The sequence below is a fragment of the Oreochromis aureus genome, linkage group 18, assembly GCF_013358895.1.
Source record: "Oreochromis aureus strain Israel breed Guangdong linkage group 18, ZZ_aureus, whole genome shotgun sequence".
NCBI lineage: Eukaryota > Metazoa > Chordata > Actinopteri > Cichliformes > Cichlidae > Oreochromis > Oreochromis aureus.
Window position 1 is genome coordinate 29978058 of NC_052959.1, and position 21166 is coordinate 29999223.

At 40.9% G+C, this 21166-nt stretch overlaps 1 protein-coding gene across 5 annotated transcripts in view; it reads right to left on the reverse strand.

Moving 5' to 3' along the window:
• The window catches only part of LOC116327403 (disco-interacting protein 2 homolog C), a 226563-nt gene that overhangs the window by 77672 nt on the left and 127725 nt on the right, over nt 1-21166 (reverse strand). For all 5 annotated transcript variants that reach the window (XM_031748990.2, XM_039601846.1, XM_039601844.1 and 2 more), the window contains 3 exons: nt 17812-17922; nt 15572-15697; nt 7463-7798 (listed from right to left, as the gene is read on the reverse strand). In XM_031748990.2, coding sequence (XP_031604850.2) covers nt 7463-7798; nt 15572-15697; nt 17812-17922 — 573 coding nt within the window. The remainder of the gene's footprint in view (nt 1-7462; nt 7799-15571; nt 15698-17811; nt 17923-21166) is intronic.

Consider the following 21166-nt stretch of genomic DNA (forward strand, 5'->3'; position numbering starts at 1 on the left):
AAAGCATTGTTGATTTTCCTCATCAACAATTCACACTTTCAAAAGCTGTAAGCACAGCCTCTTTTTTTTAAATCCACACAAACAAACTGCTTTCATGCATCTACCACAACAGCTCAATGCTACTCCTATCAAGGTTAGCATTGATGGTTTTTTCCTCTGCACTTATACAACATGGCTAGGCACAAATTTAATTAGCGGGGAAACAACTGAGGAGGGGCACAGCTCGAACAGCAGGCATATGATGGAGGGCACTGTGGAGAGAAGGTTAGCTGAAAATTATGAGGGGGGGAAAATACGACATCCCTGTTCGTGCCGAGGGATGGCGGGAGACTGACCCTCATTCTGGGCTCTCCACCAGCCATGCTCCGATTGAAACTTACCGGAGCGTCGTGGACCAGAGTTTCCATTCTCTATCATACCAGCTGGCACTGCCCTCCTCCTCCTCAAGGAGAGGTGGCTTAAAAGGCCTGCATGTGAGGAACAAGAAGGGAGGGGAGTCTTTAAAAGTGGCATCAATCGGAAACTTCTCGCTAAAACTCTCAAGTCTTTTTTTGACACAACACAGCACATCAACGCAAAATCTGACTTCAGAGATAAAACTGTAACTGGATAATATGAAGATTCCCCACAGTGCAGAGTGCTGTGGGAAGAAGGAGAGTGTTTTCCACAGGACTTTACAAAAAGAAGCCAAAATAGGAAAACTCTGGTGAGGAAAGAAACTCCTGACGTAAGCTGTGTGCATACATGGTTTTGAAATTTAAAGAAATTATATCCTCTGTTGGTTCTCAACAGTGTGCAAGACATTAAAGCACTCAGCTGTTTTGCATACTGTATGAATAAAGCTGGATGTTCTGTGAGAAATGTTCCACCAGGCTGTAGTTTTCATTTCTGGTATTTTGGTGTTTTGTGTCGCTGCGAATTATGTGTTCATACAGAAACTAGATTCCAGTTCGTCGTGTATTTAAAGCTAGGTAAATGGGCAAGATTCATTAAAGTAGGGCAGGGCAATATGGCCAACATTTGCGATAACGATTTAACTGACGATATAATTGATGCGAGACAAAATACTTTACATCTCCACAACATTATTAGTGCAAAAAACACCATCAATTTATTTCCACTTAAACAAGCAGCTGCTCTCTGAATTCTCTCGCAGCTGCTCTATTCCCATGTTCTACTGTGTGCTCATACGCATGTCTCTTAAAAGGTGCTATTCTGGGATCCTTATACACACACAATACGGTAATATTATGTTGAAACACTGTACGTATCACTGTGGCTCCTCACTACGGTAGCCATAATGCTCAGACAATCCATCCAGCGGTGCGGCTTCGTAGCTTACCAAAGTCGTACTAAAACATTTTTTGACAGATTATTCAGCACCGTGTACCACATAAAATCGGTTTGAGTCAGTAAGCACAACCAGAATTCATACATAAGGCGCACTGTTGATTTGTGAGAAAACTTAAGGCTTTTAAGAGCGCCTTATAGTCCGAAAAATACGGTAATAACGACGGCCCGCTTGCATGTTCTACAAAAAAATGTGCTTTGTTGTGTATCTGACGGATGAAAACCAAACCAGTTCCACATCGCTGAAGTTGCAACATTCTTACAAACCAGTTCTGGTTCATCTGTTTCACTCAACGAACCGCTTTTGCCCTTCTCATTATCCGTCGCCGCCATGCTTTTTCCACCATGCGCGTATGAAAACAAAGGCACTGTGCATGTGCGTTTTACCCATATTCTATTGCAATATTTCATTTTCTTATCATTGCCTAACATTGTACCGGTATGATATGGCCAAGCCCTCCATTAAAGTATCACTTTTTTCATAAATATATGAACAAGATTCCTGTTAAATTACAATAAAGTAAAGAATGTGCACCTATAATCTACAAAAACAGTTTCTTACTATAAAAATATTACAGCGCTATACTCTATAGAATATAAACATCATTACATAATATTGTCAGATGGTTGATTCCCATTATATTCTTAATTGTAGCTACTCTAATTTTCATAAACAGTAATTGCAGGTCTGTCTGTACTGTAATATATAACTATATAAGCATATAGGCTACCCTCTTCCCCTGCTGCTTGTATTCAACACACAGGAACAGCAACAACATACACAAGCACAGACACACAGGAGCTGAACTCAGCCCAGAGTCAACAATAACAACCAGATCGTCTACAATGATCCTGAGAAAAAGATCTGCAGGCTGGAGGAAAACGTGGAGAGATGAAAGGAGCGATGACCAATTGGGGAGATATGAGAGAACAAAAAGTTATCGTCACAGCAAACCGAGCAGTTCTGATAAGAGCTGAATAAAAAACGAGGCGGGGAATGATTCTGTTAATAAACTCTCCTAAGATTTTACACAAACACACACACACACACACACACACACACACAGATCTAGGCTGTGTTGGCCTTGAGCGAGGAAACGAGAAGCAGAGCTCCAACCCACACGTGTGCACACCGCTCAGGATTTCCTCTGTGATAAACATGAACTCTGTAACTTCACAAAAGAACAGGCTCAATGAAACTTTACACCAACCAGCTGGAAAAATTACAACAACATGATGTGATGTAATGGAAATCCGCAACTCTCGGGGTTAGCTATGAAACCAAAGACGCTGCCCAGGACTCAACTGCCTGTCAGCAACAGGCCTCTGTATACCAGCCACAGTACAGACTGGGAGGAAGTCAAAGTCATCGATTAGAAGTAAAAAACAAACGGAGGAATGTTCTCGTTACCTGAAACGAGACTTCGCTGACCTGTAAGTGCATTTCCATCTATTGGTTTTATGCACATTTTGAGGTTTGACTCTTATTTTAATCTTTTAAATGATCTCAGAAGAATTAGCACCACCAGCTGTTTATAACAACGCGTGTTTGTGGGCAGAAGCACATTTTTTTCAGGTCGTCTTCTGCAAATTTTCTGGAAATCTGGCTAAAATGTGGGCAACATTTGGATGCAGTTTGTGCCTTTTGCTAATTGCATTATGCACAACGATGCCAAGACTTCATTCCAGCCATGAATATTTATGTAACCGGTGTTTATAAATACAAGAAAACCTGTAGTCATTCATCATCCTTTAGCTGTGAGTTCCACATTTTCTGTATTCAGTCCACAGAACGAGTGTGAGTGAAGCAAGAAATGAAGCAGCAGAGATACCTGACAGGTAGTGAATTATGAGTTCTTGCAGACAAAAGTCTTTGCTGTGGGTATAAAGCCCTCAGGGATGGTGACAAAGACCGAAACACAATGACTGTCAACTGGGTCACATACTAATCTTTATTCCTCAGGCCATTATTGCTTTGATGGCTACAAATGCACAAATGCATACACTTTATTGTGAGGCAAGAGGTCACACACTTAATTGCAAAAGCAAGGCACACAACTGCAGCAAGGGCAGGAAAATACAAGCCCGGACCCCTGAGACAAACTCTGATATCCAAAGAGGGTAGAGAGGGGTCTATCCCAGCTACTACAGGACGAAAGGTGGGTACGCCCTGAACAACATAACCCCACTATATGCAACAGTCCAGAGCCCACACAGACACAAGGAAAACATGCAAACTCCACACAGAAAGGACCCGGCCAATTGCTGGAATCAAACTCAGGGCCTTCTTGCTATGCAGCAACAGTGCTAACCACTGTACCAACAAAAATACAAAATACAGTCCACACGCAAACAAATTCAACTAGGGCCAAAGGGGAGGAATGAAGGGAGAAAAGGAATGCAGAAACAAACTCACGGGGAAATGGCTGAAAGTGTGACTGCGGTTCAAAGAAGACCTGGCAAAGCAAGAAAGAAAAGCATGGGAGTAGATATTTACTGGGGGAGTGCCCGGCTAATTAGAAACAGACACGGCAGAAAATAAAAACACGGGAAGGAGAAACAGGTCTGTTCGGTTATGATGAAAATCATCTAACAGTAGCAGAGGATTTATTAAACTTTTTATTTTTTTAAGGGTGTCGTCCCATCTGAGCAGCGAAGGAGCTGGATGTAGGCTGGGTGGAGCTGGCGGGGGGGACTGTGTCTGCCGGTGCATTATCTTCAGAGCTGGATACCAGCCGTGCCAGCGTGAAAACAAACCTGTCTCCGCCAGAGCATTCAGTCCTCGGCTGTCAGTGAGGAAATGCACAAATGGGTTTCTGTGGCAGCAGCGGGCCAGGTTTTCACTTTCATGTTTGCGCCGTGTTTTCAACATGAATTGAAGCTGCTGGAAACCACCTTCCACCCTGCTGTAGTGCTGGCAGAATGTCCTGCCCTCAGAGTTTTGCAGGGAAATGGTGTGCTGGGAAAATCGCATTCAGTCCTTTGGCAGGTATGCTTAAATACTTTGTGTGAAAATTCTCCAGACAGGAAGAGGAAAGAGAACAGAAATGTCCACTAAACAACATCGTCCCAGCATCCTGACAGGCACGACAGGTCACAATGAATTGGTGAATGGTCACATTTGCTTCTCCTGCCGAGGTTTAAAACACATTTCCATTCTAAGTATAGTTTTTACAGGCTAGCAAGCCTTTGCAGGGCCTTGATCCTTTTGAGTCATATTACTAAACATTCTCAGAAATACTTTAAATAAGCTGTGGTGGTTATTTTTTCATCATTTAATTTAAAAATATAAACTTCATTTTCTTTTTCCTTTATATGTAAGTGAAATGCTGAAGCATCTTTTTTGTTTTCATTCAGATGATTTTGGCTCAGCTCATTAAAATAAGAAATCCAATGTCTCTAATTATTAGAATATTTCTTAAGATCATTCAAAAGAAGGTTTGACAATACAGACGTGTCCAGTTTCATTTCATTTATACACTCAGTACTTGGTTGAGGCTCCATTAACAGAATTACTGTATCAGTGTGTTGGTGTGTGGAGTTGATCAGCTCGGGGCACTGCTGAGGTGTTACTGACGTCCAGGTTGCTTTGATAGATCCTCCCTGGGATTCAGGTCAGGCGAGTTAGCCCAGTAATAACATGGTCGGCAAACCATCCATATGCAAAAAGTTCATCAGCAGATGGAAGCACGAAGAGCTCTAAAATCTTCTGGTTGACTTTAGACTTGATAAAACGGCGTGGAGCACCAACAGCACCAGCAGACGACACGGCACACCAACTCTTCACAGACTGTGGAAACTTCACACTGGACTTCACTCTTCAGAATCTTAATTTCAAAATAAAATACAAAACTGACTTTAATCTGAAAAGAGGACTTTGAACCACTGAGCAACAGTTCAGTCCTTTTTCTCCTCAGTCCAGATAAGATGCTGTGACGGTGTCTCTGCGTCAGCAGTGGTTTGATATCAGAACTGAAACTGTTTTAGTTCCTTTCCTGAAGACGTTTGTGTGTAGTGGCTCTGAGATACTGACACCAGCCTCCGTTCACTCTGCTGAAACTCTCCAAAGTTCTTGAATCGACTTGTCATCACAATCCTCTCAATGCTGTGGTCATCCCGGTTGCTTCTGCACCTTTTCCTACCACAGTTTTCCCTTCCAGTCAACTTTCCATCGATATGCTTCGATGCGGCTGTGAGCAGCCAGCCTTTTCACCAATGACCTCCTGTGGCTTTCCCTCCTTGTAGAGGATATCTGACGAGTCAGCAGTTTTCCTAATGATCATGGTTGCTGGTATGGTCTAGATTGAGAGATACTGATATTCATACTGTTTGAATTGTAATTACTAGTAAGTAAGTTACTTCCTTCAGTTTATTGTGTTGGTATGGCAGAAACAGATCAGATAGGTAGAAATTAGAGTATGACAAAAGCATGATGCATCCTGGTCTGATGGTTTGATTCCAGCTGTTACCTGGCGTTTGGCACATAAAGCATGAGGATCATCAGTATAATGTGTCTTTAAATGTGCCAAAAGGAAATAAACGGAGACACTGCAAAAACTGTTACTGATGAGACAGACTTTCTTAAACCATTACAGGATGTGCTGAGTTTGTGCAGGCGTCAAGGTCACGAGACTCAAAAATATTTTTCAATGAAAGTATGAAAACTGAAAAAAAGAGCAGTAGGGGGAAAAAGCGCAGGAAATGCAGCAGAAACAAAACAAAAAGAGAAAACTGGCTGTCAGGAGAATGACAGCAGAACTGCCACTAACACACACAGTAAGCAGAGTTACTAAACTCCACTTACAAACTCAAAGAATATAAGAAAAAAGGACCTTGAGCTGAACACTACCATCCAACATCTTACTGTGAAGCTCAAAGATGAAACGGTACGCCCATCCAGATTATTTCTGTAGATCCACATTTTTTATTAACTGCTGACTCAGTTTAGTCAGAAAAAACTACAGGACGGTTTCTGTTTTAAGGTCAGCTGCTGGGTTTTTTTTAGTCTGGGATTCAAGGACCTTCAAGGGGTCTGAGGTGAATTTGAGGTCTCCCAAGAAGTATTCAATCCTTTATGTTTATTATTCTGTTCATTATTTTATTATTCTGTTCTTGAGGAGCTGAAAAAGGGGAAAATATATGAGAAACAGTGCTCTGATGGGAGCTTTAGTTCAACCCTGAACATGTTTTATATGCAGCTGTCTCAGAGTCCATATTGTGCTTTGCATAATAAAATAAACTTTGATTAACTTCTTGGGTTGAAAGACGTCATTTATAACTCATTAAGTTTCATATAATGTTTAAAACAATGTTTAATTAAGCAATGATCTGGATTAAATGTGTGTAAATATTAACCCTGTCTTGTTTGTCTATTTGGTCCCATATGAAAGACGAATAACTAGAAACTTTGTAACAGTAAGCACACAACACGACTATATGTAGTTTTTAAAAGAAGTGAATTTTCAGAAGAAACGAGGTGCACATGAAAAAACAGTGGCTATATTAGATGATTAATAAAGCGCACATTATTTAGGGTGTCTGAACCTGTGAGGCACAGTCAGTTTACCAAAGGACTGCGAACATAACGAAATCAGACACTTCAGGAAAAACCCAAATCTTAGAGCGGTTGGGTTGTTTTGATTTGTCCAGAAGAGTCTGATTTCGTTAGGTAAGCTAAGCATCTCGAGCTGTTGTAATAGAAGCTTTGTATTTTTGTACACAGTGTATGGTTTAGCTGAAGCTGCCTGGACGAGGGTCCTCCACCTTTGCTAAAGGAGTTTGTGGTTTACTAAAGGTGTCGTGAATAACTGTAGGGCGTCATTAGATAAAGCTTCAAAGGGCCACATAGTGGACAGCTGAATGTAAACCTCTGTGAATTTGATAGACAGAAAACCTGGTTTCTCAGCCTGAGGCCTGAATTCGTGTTTAAAAATGTCCCCTTTCAGTTGAAACTGACTTAAACAGCTTTACAGACTCACTGCAGTCGTTGGCCTTCACATTAATGACACAGTGCTAACTGCTAATGATCGTTTTATTTTCCCTTTAGGACGCCGTGGGCCACGCCGAGACCGACAGTTAGACTATTATGTCAGCACTGCGCCAAGTCACCTACCTTTACTGTGGTGGTGGTGGTGGTGATGGTGGTGGCGGTGGTGGTGCGCAGAGGAAATGTGAACATGCTGGGCCAGCACGTCAGCCAGCCTGCCGGCCGCTGCCCCACTCCCGCCGCTGCGTGTGGAGGAAGAGGACGAGGAGGCCGTTGACGAGGTGGTGGTGGTGGTGGAGGAGGTGCCGTGGATTGCCCTGCTGATCCAGTGCTCCATGCTTATGCTCCCTTCCTGGCTGGACGAGGTTCCTCCACCGCCTCCTCCGTCTTCTTCTTCACCTTCTCCTCCCTCTTCTTCATCGCCGTCCCCCTGACCTTCGCCCTCCGAGCCCGAGGAGGTGTCTGAGGAAGAGAGAAGATGAGGATGGAGGTTAGGGCTAAAGTTTGGATGGATGTTTCCAATCCCGTTTGAACACAGGCGCAAACAGAGGTGTCGATGTGTAAGTCCTACTCCCCGCATCTGCGTAAAGTCGCTGCAGGGGAGGAACACAAACTTTTTTGTGTGTGTGAAAGCTAAAACATCTGTGCGTACACGGGTGTGTGATTCTGCAAGTTTTGCATGGCATTTCCATAATGCCCACGGCGGTATGAGGCTAGTAGTGGTGATATGAATAACAACAGAAGCTGACCCAGTTCTCACACACACACACACACACACACTCAAAGGTACTCGATTAGTGTGCACGTGTGTGTTTTCTCTCAGGGCAGATGCACAGAGAAGGTAATCGTGCGACTGACGAGGAAACTCCAACAATAAAAAAAACAAAAAAATTCAAAATTCAAATATTTCGACCCGAGAGTGTTACTGGGGGATATTACGAGACGTTTGATCTTTTTAACCATAAATGGTTCCTTACCCGTAAAGGGTTAAACTGGTTTGCTGTGCTCCAGTGTGACTGACTTTAGTTCACACATATGGAATGAAAACATGTGGATGTACAGCTGGGACTCTGTACCTGTGCTACAGGTGATGCCATCTGAAAAACCTGCACTAAGTTTAAGTCAAAGCCTTTACTTTGTCATCATCGGGCTGCGTTCATCTTCACATTTATGAAGTTGATGCTCTGGTTTGTTTTTCTTGTTTTAATAACCACTTGGAATCAGCTGATGAAGTTGGTCAAAGTGAAACCAAAACACCTGGTAAATTAGAGCAACAACAGCATCCATGAGGACTAATGTTTGTTTCCACCTGATAAATGAGAGTCCAATATTCATTCTGCTTTTAGCTCTGGGCGACTGGTGAAGAGCTTCCTGTCTGCTGTTTGGTGAAGAGCAGTTGGTGAACCAAAACAATGAGATGAATGAAAGACGTTAAATATCCTCAGTCAGCTACGGGGGACCTGCACATTTGGTTAGTATTTTATCTTTTGGTTAGTATCACATGCTATGATGCATGTGTAAGAATTTTGTAGCGTGGCGACGTTAGCAAAACTATAATGAATCAGACTCTCTAAAGCTTGTGAGGAGCAACCTTCATGTAATTTTAGGTGAAAAGAAAGAACAAGATTCCTGCTTCTTCCTTAACCTAAAGTTAAATCTTATCTGGATAAGATTTACAGATGTGGCCAAACGAGTATAAATACCATTAGAACTCATTCAGATTATATAGTAATTTTCCCTGACACTGATCTTAGTGCAATAAATATTTCAGTGTAAGACATCAGAGTTTCGTCAGTGTTCCTGCGTTAGTAAATCAAATCTTAAAAGATCAATAAGAAGCTTAACATGAAAGCATGTCTACATTAATCCTTTGTATGATATACAGAGGGGAGATCCTCAATTTGGTCTCAGGCGCTGTGAGTGCAGAAGCCTTTTCTTAGTGAAGACTAGCCAATCAGGAGAAAACTGGTTTAACGTTGAAGAGGGCGTAACCAGCTTGTTTCAAACTGTGCACTGCAGGAGGAGCTGCAAAGCTAGCAGAGTAAAATAATATAAATATTTAGAGTTTGATGCCCAAAGTGTGTATTTCTTAAAAAGAAGAAGAATTTGAAAGCAGAAAAAAATATGAAAATCAGTGTACTAGATGTTTTTTTTTTTGGTGTTTTTTTCTCTTTTACATTTTAACGTGAGCAATCGAGACTTTGAAAGTCAGCATATTTGTCATTGATACAGCTGACAGCACTACAAAACACCATGGGACTGGATGTAGTCTCAACATGTTAATTCCCATGATGCTTTGTGCTAACATACTTGATTAACGAATGTGGATCTTGTTATCCTGCTCATAACGAGATGTGGAGACTTCCAGTGACAAAATATGTTGAAAGCGGGACGCTGCCAGCTGACTTACGAAGCAAATAGAGAAAAATGCAGAAAGAGAAATGAGAAAGTGACACAAAGCGGTTCCACAGAAATATATTTCACGATGCGTTGGAAAAATTAAGAAAACGCAGCTGTGAAAATCAGTCAAAACCCGATGAGAGCACATCAGAGGCCTCTCTCACTTGTCATCTCTGCACGATACGACACGCTGCTCAGCAACACACGACTCGGCTGTCCTCGCATGAACCTCGCTGGCTGACAGAAATGTGTGTGTGGCTGTGTGCGCACAAGTGCCTGTATGTGTGCGACTGCTTTTAACGCTCCCTCAAGACACGGGCTTTCTAAATGTGCACGATGAATTATGTGCAGTTTGTGTGTCATGTGTGCAGCTTGTTTATCTTATTTTGTGCACAACAGTAAAAATACCCAGAAATCACGTATACGTGTGTTTGATGTGTAGCATTATGAACGTTCTTGCAGAAAAAATGTATGCACATTTGAAGCATGTGGCATGTGAGTCTTGCAAAAAGTCTGCTCAACAAAGGCTTCATTGCCATTTTCAATATAATTCTGAATTATAAAAACTGAGCTGGTCTAAGATTCTGTTTCAGTAAAACTGTGGTCAGCAATTTATTTAGCATCATCAGCCTGGCATGCATCAAGGGTAGCTAACTAGCATTAAGTCAATACTGGGCTCTTTCTATAAGATTCAATACAAACAGGTATTTTGCATCCAAAGCCATCATCCACTAAGGCACAGAGGTCCATTGATTGTCCAGAAACTGCTAAAAACACAGTGAGTTGCGCTGTTGCACTGACTGATGTGTTCTTTTCAGAAGACATAATTTATTTCGACTCGGTCCTACATATATCGTCCTGCTGCCCCAAATAATCACTCAAGCAGTAAATGTGTATTAATCCATCACTACAAATAGTCCTCAGCTGTTTTGGGAAATCACTGAGCATTTTTTTTTTTGCCAGGAAAAAACCCCAAAACAATTTGTTGAAAGATTTGTGTATTCAGCAGGAAGCAGTGGGATTGCCAAAGATAATCATAGGAGTGCCTGAGCCAGAGAGAGCCAGAAAGCACTGAGCAAATATAGAATAATGCCAGATGTCCCATTTAATTTTATATTGACTTTTTTTAAACCAAATCTTCATCTGTTGTTTAAGATACAGAAGACCCACAGAGAAGGTAAACAGCAATGACATCATCTTTCTTGTAGATTTTTAATTTTTTGTTTTCTTTAAAAAGGTACAGTTTGTAAAATTGCACCACTAGATGTCAGGAGATTGCAGATCGCAGAGGTCCTTCTATATTTCCTTGGTATGGCAGCTGATGTGAGATAAACAACTCTTCACGTTCACGTCTATTTACTCTGGAGGAGGGCCTAAAACTTTGTTGAGTTGATGAATCACTCACGTTTGCAGGTGACAGCAATACTGAGGTGAGTTGTTGAGGATATCCTGAGCTTTTCTCTGAAAGCGCTACTGCTTTTGTTGCTAATAGCTGCTGTTAGCCTCTGTTAGCAAAACTTTCTTTGAAGTCCCTCAAACATTGCCGGACTCGGACACTTAGACAATAAATTCTCATACAATGTGAGAATGTAATCATTTTGTCTGTTTGCTTTTTATCCGAGTGAACAAGTGATTTTTAGGATAAAAATAATGTTACCCTATAACCGGCTGTTGGTTGCCAGCTGTCTAAAGACAGTAGGGTCTAATCTGCTGACCACTGTGACTGTATTGGGAATAAATAAGTACGTTTATGCACGTTTTTGTGTGTTAGAGTCCTGACTTCAGTTCAGGAGATGAAGTTGATGATTAGATGGAACTATGACGTGCATCTCAGCCAGTATTTTCAAGATGCTGGGGCAATATGGCAGCTTCCACAAACGGGAACCCGCTCCTTAGAATTAATCGATTAAAAATTCTAAGTTTATGAGAAAATGCATCAGTTTGTTGGATAATATAATTACACAATGACCAATGCTGTTTTTTCTATTAAATAACTTCAAAAAAATGAATGAATGTACATTTAAAGGTTATTTTCTACAAGTTTTCCTATTAAATATTGTGGGAAGTAAAGACTTGAATCTGTTTACGCTTCTAAAAATTGGCACCAGAATTAAGATTTATTGATAGTCAGATACCACGTTACATACTGGTTAAATATTGATACTCGGCTGCCTTCAGTGGTTGGCAGGAGTCAGTATGGGTGTTCTGTATGTGCTGACATCTTTCTATCATTGCCACCAACTTGTGCTTAAGCGAGCCCGGCCTTTACAACCCATGCATTTCAAAGAGCTCGGAGGCTTCATCACCCTGTCACCAGTTAACCTGTTTTATGTCCAATGACAACCTTTGGTAAGTAATAACCCCTAAATACAACAAACATCCAACAAGTGCTGTCATTTAGAAGATACCCTAACCCCGTCATTTACACTTTCACCCTGATCAAAGTCAATCAGACACTTGCCAATTCACAAGCTTCCAATAAAACTAGATGCACTGAGTGTTATTTTACCACCTAGAGCCCAACACATAACAGGTGTCTCTGTAACAAGATAATCAGAGTTATTGATTTAACTGTCAGGGGTTTTAGTGTTGTGGTTTACTGCTGTGTATTCGAAGCAGAATTAACTGAATAAAACTGATTTATATAACAGGTTTTTACCATCAATGCGTTGCTGTAAATCACAGGACATAGTATAGAATAGAATAGAATAGAATAGGCGTTTATTGTTATTGTACATGTACAACCAAATTATGGGTGCTCCACACCAACTGTGCAAGAAATAAAATATAAATAGTAAGACAGCAGGAATAAATAACAAACAGGAGAAATATATGCAATCAAGAAGGATATATACAAACTAGAGGTGCGGTGTGGGGGCAAGGATCCATCTGCTTCTAATTTTTGTTAAGATGGGCTGTAAAGGAGAGCTGAAGAGCGAGAGGGAGAATGAAGGGAAGAAATAAAAAGAATATGTTGGATGAAGAGCAAGGACAAGGAAAGCTTGAGAGAGGGCAGCTGGAGGTGCAAAAATGGTAAAACTGGGAAACAAACAAACACAAAAACTGATAATAATGAAGTGATAATGAAGTGGAGGAAGCAGCCTTTGGACATTCTGCTTTAACTGATCAAAACGAGGCTCCTTATTTACGTCTTTCGTTGCTGTAGTTCTTCTCAGAGCTGTTAGTGTAAATCATGTCTAGCTGCGCAGTGAAGCTCAACCCTGCAGCCAAAGATATAATGGCCTCATTAACACTCTCATTAAACAACACCAGTGGAATAAAGACATGGACGACTGCCACCTTCGCCAAAGGACACATCCTAGTTTGCACGCCACGGGGACGCCAGCGACTCTGTGAAGCATCCTTTAAAAACAAGTTGCATCTATTTTGTATTCACATAGAGCATTCCCAATGTTTACTGGAGAAATGCTTTGTGAGGGAGAAAGAAAATCTGTGCCCATCGTATTCCGGGAATGAGTCCGGGCATTTCATACGCCATCAACAATCCACTAACTGAAAAGTGCAATGATAGATATTTGAAGAGGCAACAAAGGGGATTTATAGAGCTGCTGCTCCCTGCATCGATGCTAACGCTCGGAAAATAAAACCCTGTGGGCCAAACAGAGTCCTGCACAAACAAAACAGGAAAACTGATCTATACTGCAAGATTTCTGTAATCCTCAAAACAGACACGGAGCAACAAGTAACTCATACGACATTACATCACGATGGATCCTCTAGCAATGCATTATCGTTAAATGACAGAAAATGCAATACTGCCGTCCTTAATGTATGGCAGTGATTTAAAATCTGCAGCTGGTCTCGTTTCTGCAGCTTCTGCCCTTTGTTAGTCTGTGACTGTTTGACATTATTGAAATATCTGCTTATTGCCCAAACTTTAACGGAGGAGTGAAGGGAGTGACATTAACTTTAGCCGAGGCAACTAGATGTGGATAATATTTTGGCTTTACTCGATAATTAGTGTTTTTCTGGTCATCTTATAAATATGGGATTTGGAAAGAAAACCAATCAGTATATGCAATAAATAGCTCTGTCACACAGCTAATACAGGGCACCGTTTTACCTCGTTTTCAGCTGCTACTGTGTTTTACAGCTAATACAAGGCTTTTTCAATATTTATTATAAGATAGTTCTCATTTATCGGAAACATGAAAACTGTTTGTGTTTGTGTAGTCATGCTGAGGTTATATTGACCAGAAGTATTCAAGATTTTAGAGTAACCATGGTATCTAAGGCAATAAATGATCCACACAAATGATTCTGTATTTCAGACCCTTTCACCGTCTCCACTGTCTGATGTTGCTGAATATAACACAGCAGGTCTGGTTATGACATATAAAATCCTTCCTTCACGTCCCGCTCTAGCAGAGCTGTACTTCATAAATCTGCTCATTAAGAATTTAAAGATTAACCCATAACTGTAAAAACTGAAATCACGATACACGGAGAGATTATTGTGCTGGAAAAGTGATATTTTGCATCAATCATCCAGAATGAATGATCGCCGTCCTCTGCTTTGCTAAAGACGTCTTCCAGCTGACCAAACTGATGAGAGAACTTAGAGAAATCTACTTTCTAATGAGCAAAATAAAGTGGTTCACGTTTTCTGCACTGCTGTTGGCTTACAGAGCACCCATCCGTCTCCAGGTTTTACAGAAGAGGCTGACACGTCAGTCAATGACGGCTCGTCCTATCCATTCATTACCAATGTCACTACCACACGGAGATCGATACTGCAGCTACTCTTCTGCTCTTGGGGGATTTCTTCTGTTTAATATTAATGCAAACTGATCTTTTCTTTACTTTTGGTAAATAATTGAAATTTAAAACTCATCGTGCATCAACATAAATGGAAATCACATTTGGAAATGAGCATGGAGCTTTGCCAGCTGCCTGCCAGAGTCAGTCAATGACCGAGTAACTCGACTGACAGCTTGAATCCCAAAGTCGGCAGATGTGACAGATGGCGGGCTATAACGTGACATTTCACGGGCTTTCCATTTCAGGCATAAAGGAGACGCCTTCTGAGAAAACCGGCGCAACTTACAGATGACATAAAATAGCCTCTTATGCAGAGAGACAGAGAGAGAATAAACATGAAGCCACTGGATATGTGAGATAGCATCTATATTTACATTCTGTCTCTTTGTGAAAAATATTCCTGACTGTTGGATGAATTTTGATCAATTTTGCTGATATTCTGTAGTGATGGAGGATAAATCTTACCGACTTTGAAAATCACCAAACTTCCTGATGCCACCAACATTTTAGATGACATCCTCCTCTTAAACACAACACATCAAAACTTCCTGATGTTTTAGATGGCTCCTCCTCTTCTTCTTTCAGCTGCTCCCTTCAGGGGTAACCACATCGGCTCATCTGCCATATCCCTAACACCCTCCTCTGCATGTCCTTCTCTACATGCACCTCCTCTGAAACCTTCCTCTTTTCCTCCTGCCTCTAGTATATTAACTTTTCCATTAGTAATTACAACCAAGCAAAGTGCACCGTTTCTGCCTCAGTATTGGTGGAGTTTGGTGAAAACTTATTTTTATTTATCTCAATAGTACACAAAGATTTCTTTCTGTTTTCTGCTGAGAGTTTGAGCCTCACAAGGACACAGCTCCAGCTGTTTTGAGCTTCCTTTGGTTATTTTTCATTAATTGGTATAATTGAAAAACCGGCTGAACTCCTGGTATTGTCAGAATTCATTCACAATATGCACACAGTCAGGATCAGGCAATGAAAACTAATTATTAAAATGATCATTTTGGTTCATTGGCTTCAAATGTGAAAGTTTAGTTTGTCCTTTACCTGGCGGTGTGTAGGCGTCCATGGAGCTCTGGACCACAAGAGACCGCCTCTTCGAAGGCATCGGCACCGCCATCTTTCTTTCTTTGTGCTTTGCCAGGGCTGCCTGCACCGCCTCCGTGTGCACATCTGGAAACATAAGCAGGACATATAAAAAGTCTCTGTTAGTTCCTTTTCATTCACAGTGATACAACGAATGATGACATAATCTGAGATGTTTTTTAAAAACTACACTTCAGTGAGCTAACTTGGTGTAAGCCGTTGAATCCCTTTTTGTCACAGAATTAAAATTACTCTGCAGATACTCCAAGGGTGCTTAAGATTTGGGTATCCAAAATAAGAGGTTACTGGTTTCCACCAGCATTTATTGCTTTTCTATAATACAAAGTGAGAATTGTGAATTTAAAAGCAAGCTTCTTAGTATAATACACTATATATATTTTTTTCAAAACTCCTCCTAGACAGGAGTCGCACCGTCAAACATCAGAGACTTGGAAGAATAAGAGCCACAAATGAAGGTGACGGAGGGATGAAGAGCAGAAGACTGATGTAACTGGGAGAGGATGAATTAATACATACAGTATATGTATTATTATGTATACCTGTGGCTCTTTAGCTGCTAAAGTAGTGCATGTTTCCTAGCAACAGGCTACATTTAAGTTCCTTAAAAAAAGCATTCTATAATATTTAGTTACATCATTAAAAAAAAAGTTTAATTATGCATCATATATTATCATGCATGCACTAAGAGCTCTGCTGTCCAATGCAAACATACAAATGAGATGGAGTCCATCCTACAGCAGCAGCACTAGCACACAGAGACAGAGCAGCAAACAAGAGCAGGACTATCCTCAGTGTTTCTCTGTGTTTGTGCTGCACTGTTCTCTTTACAACGAGCACCATGTTCCCATTTATTCTCATTCAGCTTACGTGCACAAACATTCCCGGCCTGACAGCAGCTCCCATGAGGCCCTGTGGTTTCTGACTGGATTAGGTGCAGGGCGTGTCGGCGAAGATGTTTTGTAAATTTGTGATTTTAAGAGTGAGATAAAGCGCTGCATACAGAACCACAGCTGGGTTTGTTTGAAAGGTGCCCACTGCCAAAAAAAGGCAAACGCCGCAAACGGCGACACAGAGCAAACGGGCGTTTGGCCCGATAGTGACATAAGTAAGACATTAGTCAGAACGAACGGGGCTCACAGATGTCCGGTTGTTTGGCTTGTGGATGTGCTTGTGTAAGGGGAACAGAGGTAATTTAAATCTCAAGTGCACATTTATTGTCTTCTGGTTGACTGAGTGTGACTGTGCAGTGTGTGAAAGCGAGCATGTGCCATTTCAAGGTGCTCACATGGCTCTTCTTTTTCAGTTCATTGGGTTAAACGGGTTTTGTAGGATTTATTATGTGTCAGATCAAACTTTAATAGCTTCAATTCTCCAACAGCTTGTAGGGACATAATAATAAAGTAAGCCCAGTTTCACCACCTGTCAAGGTATTCAAGCTTTACAACAGCACATTGCTTCTTTTCTTATTGGTTTCCTGTCTATCTGTTACTATCGCTTGATGTCAATAGAACAAATTCCTACAAATTACTTTTGAATAAGACGCCACTGAAAAGATTGAAATCCTGAGTTAATCCTGTATTAATCTTTAGTAAACACCAGATGGAACGAAACTGAACCGCATCTTACAAGAGCTGTGGAAGATTTGTCAGGAGCTCATTCCATAGATGTAAAGCAAACACTGGATTTGTTGTAGCTCGTTCTGCATGTAGCAAGAAGACTCAGGATATCAACAAAGATGTGGTTTTCCTGATGTCTGAGAAAGTCCTCAGAGCTGGTAGCAATATAGTTAGAGACCTTCAGAGGCCAAAATCTATCCAAAAACCACCAAACACTAATCAGTTTTGCCTGATTTAAAATACAAGTACATGTATTTGCATAAAAGAATATGACGTATTAAGTTATAGCAGTTATTAAACCTGATTTCATCAATGATATGTAAATTTATTCAGTGAAGAACTCCAAATTATAATCAGTCTACTTTACTGGGAGAAGCTGGGAAGTCCTTCAGTTTAAATCTACCTTTCATTTCTCTAACACAAATATTTCTCCATGACTGATGACATCATAACTATTTTTTAATTAACCTGGTCTGTGTGAGGGGATAAAATGAGGGATATTTGAAAGATAACAGGGATACAACAAGATGCCAACAAGGTCATAGGTCAAATCCTGCCTCTCACCTGATCGGTAACGTTCGTCTCTGGAGCCAGAAGACCGCCGGCGGTGGTAGCGGGAGGACGACGACGGGGTGACGGGCGTTCTCCTCTCCTGGCCCATGGACGGATCCATTCCTAAGACGCAGGGATGCTGATTAAAATTGTATCTAATGACATAAACAATCGTCACATTACATTTTGGCACCGATCTCAAGGCACCTGGTGTTTTGCATGCTCGCTGACTGACAAGGATTAATGAGAAGCAGCTATTAGCGAATGGAAGCATGGTAATAAACGTGATTACACCTGCTACCACAAGCCCAAATGTCAGCTGTGAAAAAGTCTATCAAGGTGATTCTCTCCACTGTCGGTCACAAACAAATACTCATGAGTGGTTGGAATATTGCTTTAAAAAATAGTCATAACCTGAGAACACATGAAACACCATCAGTTACGGACTGGCCTACCCAGAGAAGAGAAAGCGGACTATTCATGGAGACTACTTCAAGAAAGGACAAGATGGTTTGTCTACAAGAGTTCAGGCTGTGTTGAAGAATAAAGGTGGTCAAAAAATATTCACTTTGAGCTTGTATAAAACACTGATTTAGTCTTATGTACTGTATTCCCATGAATGTTTGCACAGTTGAACAGTCCTATTTGTTGTTGAGAAATGGCAGGTGGCTCAAGACTTTTGCACACAGTAAACAAAATATGTCGTCTCAGTCGACACAACAATTTATGATTCAAAAAGTAAGCAGAGTCTTCACAAATCAGGAAGATGTAAATCATCACACTTACTTTAAGGGAGACTGGCTTTAGTTATTTTATCGCAACACAATTATTAGTCTCCTAAAGAAAATTCTGTATTAGAAAAAAAAACTAGAAGCATTTTAAACTTCTAAATCTAAAAAATATACAACAGATCAGTCTTAAATCTTGGTTCACACTTGTGCACACACCCATCTTTAAGCATGCACAAACACACTCACTCAGAGTGAAAACAACCTCCCTACACAGCAATCAATAAGTCTGATGATAATAACCACCCTGTTACTGACAGCTACAACCGATCCACAGCCTGTGATTTATGACCATCCATCTCAGCTTCATACTTCTACCCTCGTCTGTCTTCATTAGAGCTCTCAGCGTGGCTCAGAGTGCCGCTGCTGCTCAGGCGAAAAGCTAAAAGTTGATTAGCCAATCGTTAACGACTACCAGGCAGCACAGCAATAAACGACAGATCTGGGAAACACCTCGCCTTCTTGTTTCCTCTGGGGAACCTAGAAGGATGGATTTCCCTTTCTCCTGATTCAGTCAACTCTCTTTGTCCTCTCTCCTTTCCTTATACTCATTCTGCACACACACTGCACAGCTGTCTATTTGGCTGCTAAAAACAGGCAATACAGCTGTTCAACAGACTGCATTAAGGCACCAAACCTGTTACATATACAATAATGGAAAAGCTCAAAAATGCAAACCAAAAACTAACTGAAGCTCAGGAGGCAGAGCAGGTTGGTGCTTCGATCCCCATCTGCTCAAGTCTGTCTGCAAAGATACTTATAACCCCAAGTTTGCTTTCCGATGCCTCGATCGGAGTTTGAATGTTGGATAGAAAGAACTTGCATACAAAAAGCACAAAAAAAGTGTTTATACAACTTTCCACATTTATATAAAGTGCTCAGTTTGAGTAGAAAAGCACTATACAAGAACCAGGCCATATTTATATTTATATACTGTATGTTGTATCCTTTCTTTTATAAGCACAGTTGTTTATGTGCAGAAAATTGTTGATGTATCAGGTCTTTCCTGCCAACTGGAGATGGGTCGTGGTGTTACATAGTGCATCTCTTTAGTTGTTTTTATACACCTAAGTAAAGGTCATCGATGTTAAACCAGTGAGGCCATCAACATATCAGTACAGACACTGATGGAAAAATACAAGGAAGTAGCTGTGACTGTGACTTATGGTCCAAATATGTGGAGCTCCATACAACAAACATTTTACCAGTAATGAGACCACGACCTAAAACACTGAAAGACATCAACAGCGCTCACTTAATCCTGGATTTCTGCCAATCACTGCGGCACATTTTCCTTGGACAACAACATTTAATATAAATCAAATGATCATTTATTACGGAGGAGGGAAGTACACAATTAGAAACCTTAAATATAAAGTTACAATAATAAGTAAAAATTGGCTGAAAATAAACAATAGAGAAGAATATATGAATAAAATCTACACATACCGAGCATAAAACACAGTGAGAGAGCATTCATTCAAATAATGTCTTAATGCATTCAAATTTACAGGTGATTGTACACCAGTGTGCACTATTTAAAGATGTTCCCACATCAAAAATAGAAAATTAAAAAGAAAACAAAGAAGCTAAAAATGGCCTGAATTAAAGTTAACACCACGTGGGTCACAGCCCGCTCTGACTAAGAGCAGAGCAGCGTATCTGTGCTCACATCAGTGCTGAACACCGAGTTAGCTTAGTAACTTAAATTCATACACAGGGTGGTGTGCCTCTAATCTATTTTTTTTATTTAGACAAATAAGAGATTTGCTTCAATCAGCGGCACTCTGGCTGGAAAAACAGAAAAAAACAAGAAGCTTCACATCAAGGAGAAACAGCAGGGCTCGCAAAATCGCTAGCCCGACGTCCCGGGGCTAGCGATTTTTCCAGTCTGGCTACCAAAATCTATCTCAGCCCTGCCCGATGGGCTATCATAGGAAGGAAAAATATATGTCAATGCTTTTGCATTCTTTCGGAAATGTAGCTGAGTAATTATCTCATTGGCATCGGTGAGCCACTGTCAATATGTGACATACTGAAATCGCGTTTGAATTTGCGCTTGTTTTTTGCTTTCACTTTGCGATCGCGCGAACTGTGTATAGAGAGCAGCAGCACTGATTGGTGAGTGACGATTAATTGCACACCGATTCCTCTGACATCGTCTTATCACTCATTAGCTTACTATTCAAACCTGACAAGTGAAATCTCCCACAGCAAGCTAAACATGTGAGAGGTTGATGGCGCAGAAAATCGCTGACCGTTATGTGAGTACGTGTGTAAAAGCAGCAGGATATATATTTTAGTTCTGCAGAGCCAAATAAGACAGAACAGGGTAAAGAAGTGACAGCCAAAGAAAAGCCTACCACAGAACGGAAAAGTTATGACAAATCAGACTATGAGGCAAAAAGAAAGTGCAGCTTTATGGTTTCATGGACAAAAGAATATCTGTGGCTGGAATATAACAAGCTAAATAACCAGGGGTGCACATAAGTGGGCCACAGGTGCACATTCGCTGTCAAAATAAAAGACGCGCACCAGATAAGAAGTTGCAACGCGCATTTGCGTACATAAGATTTTCT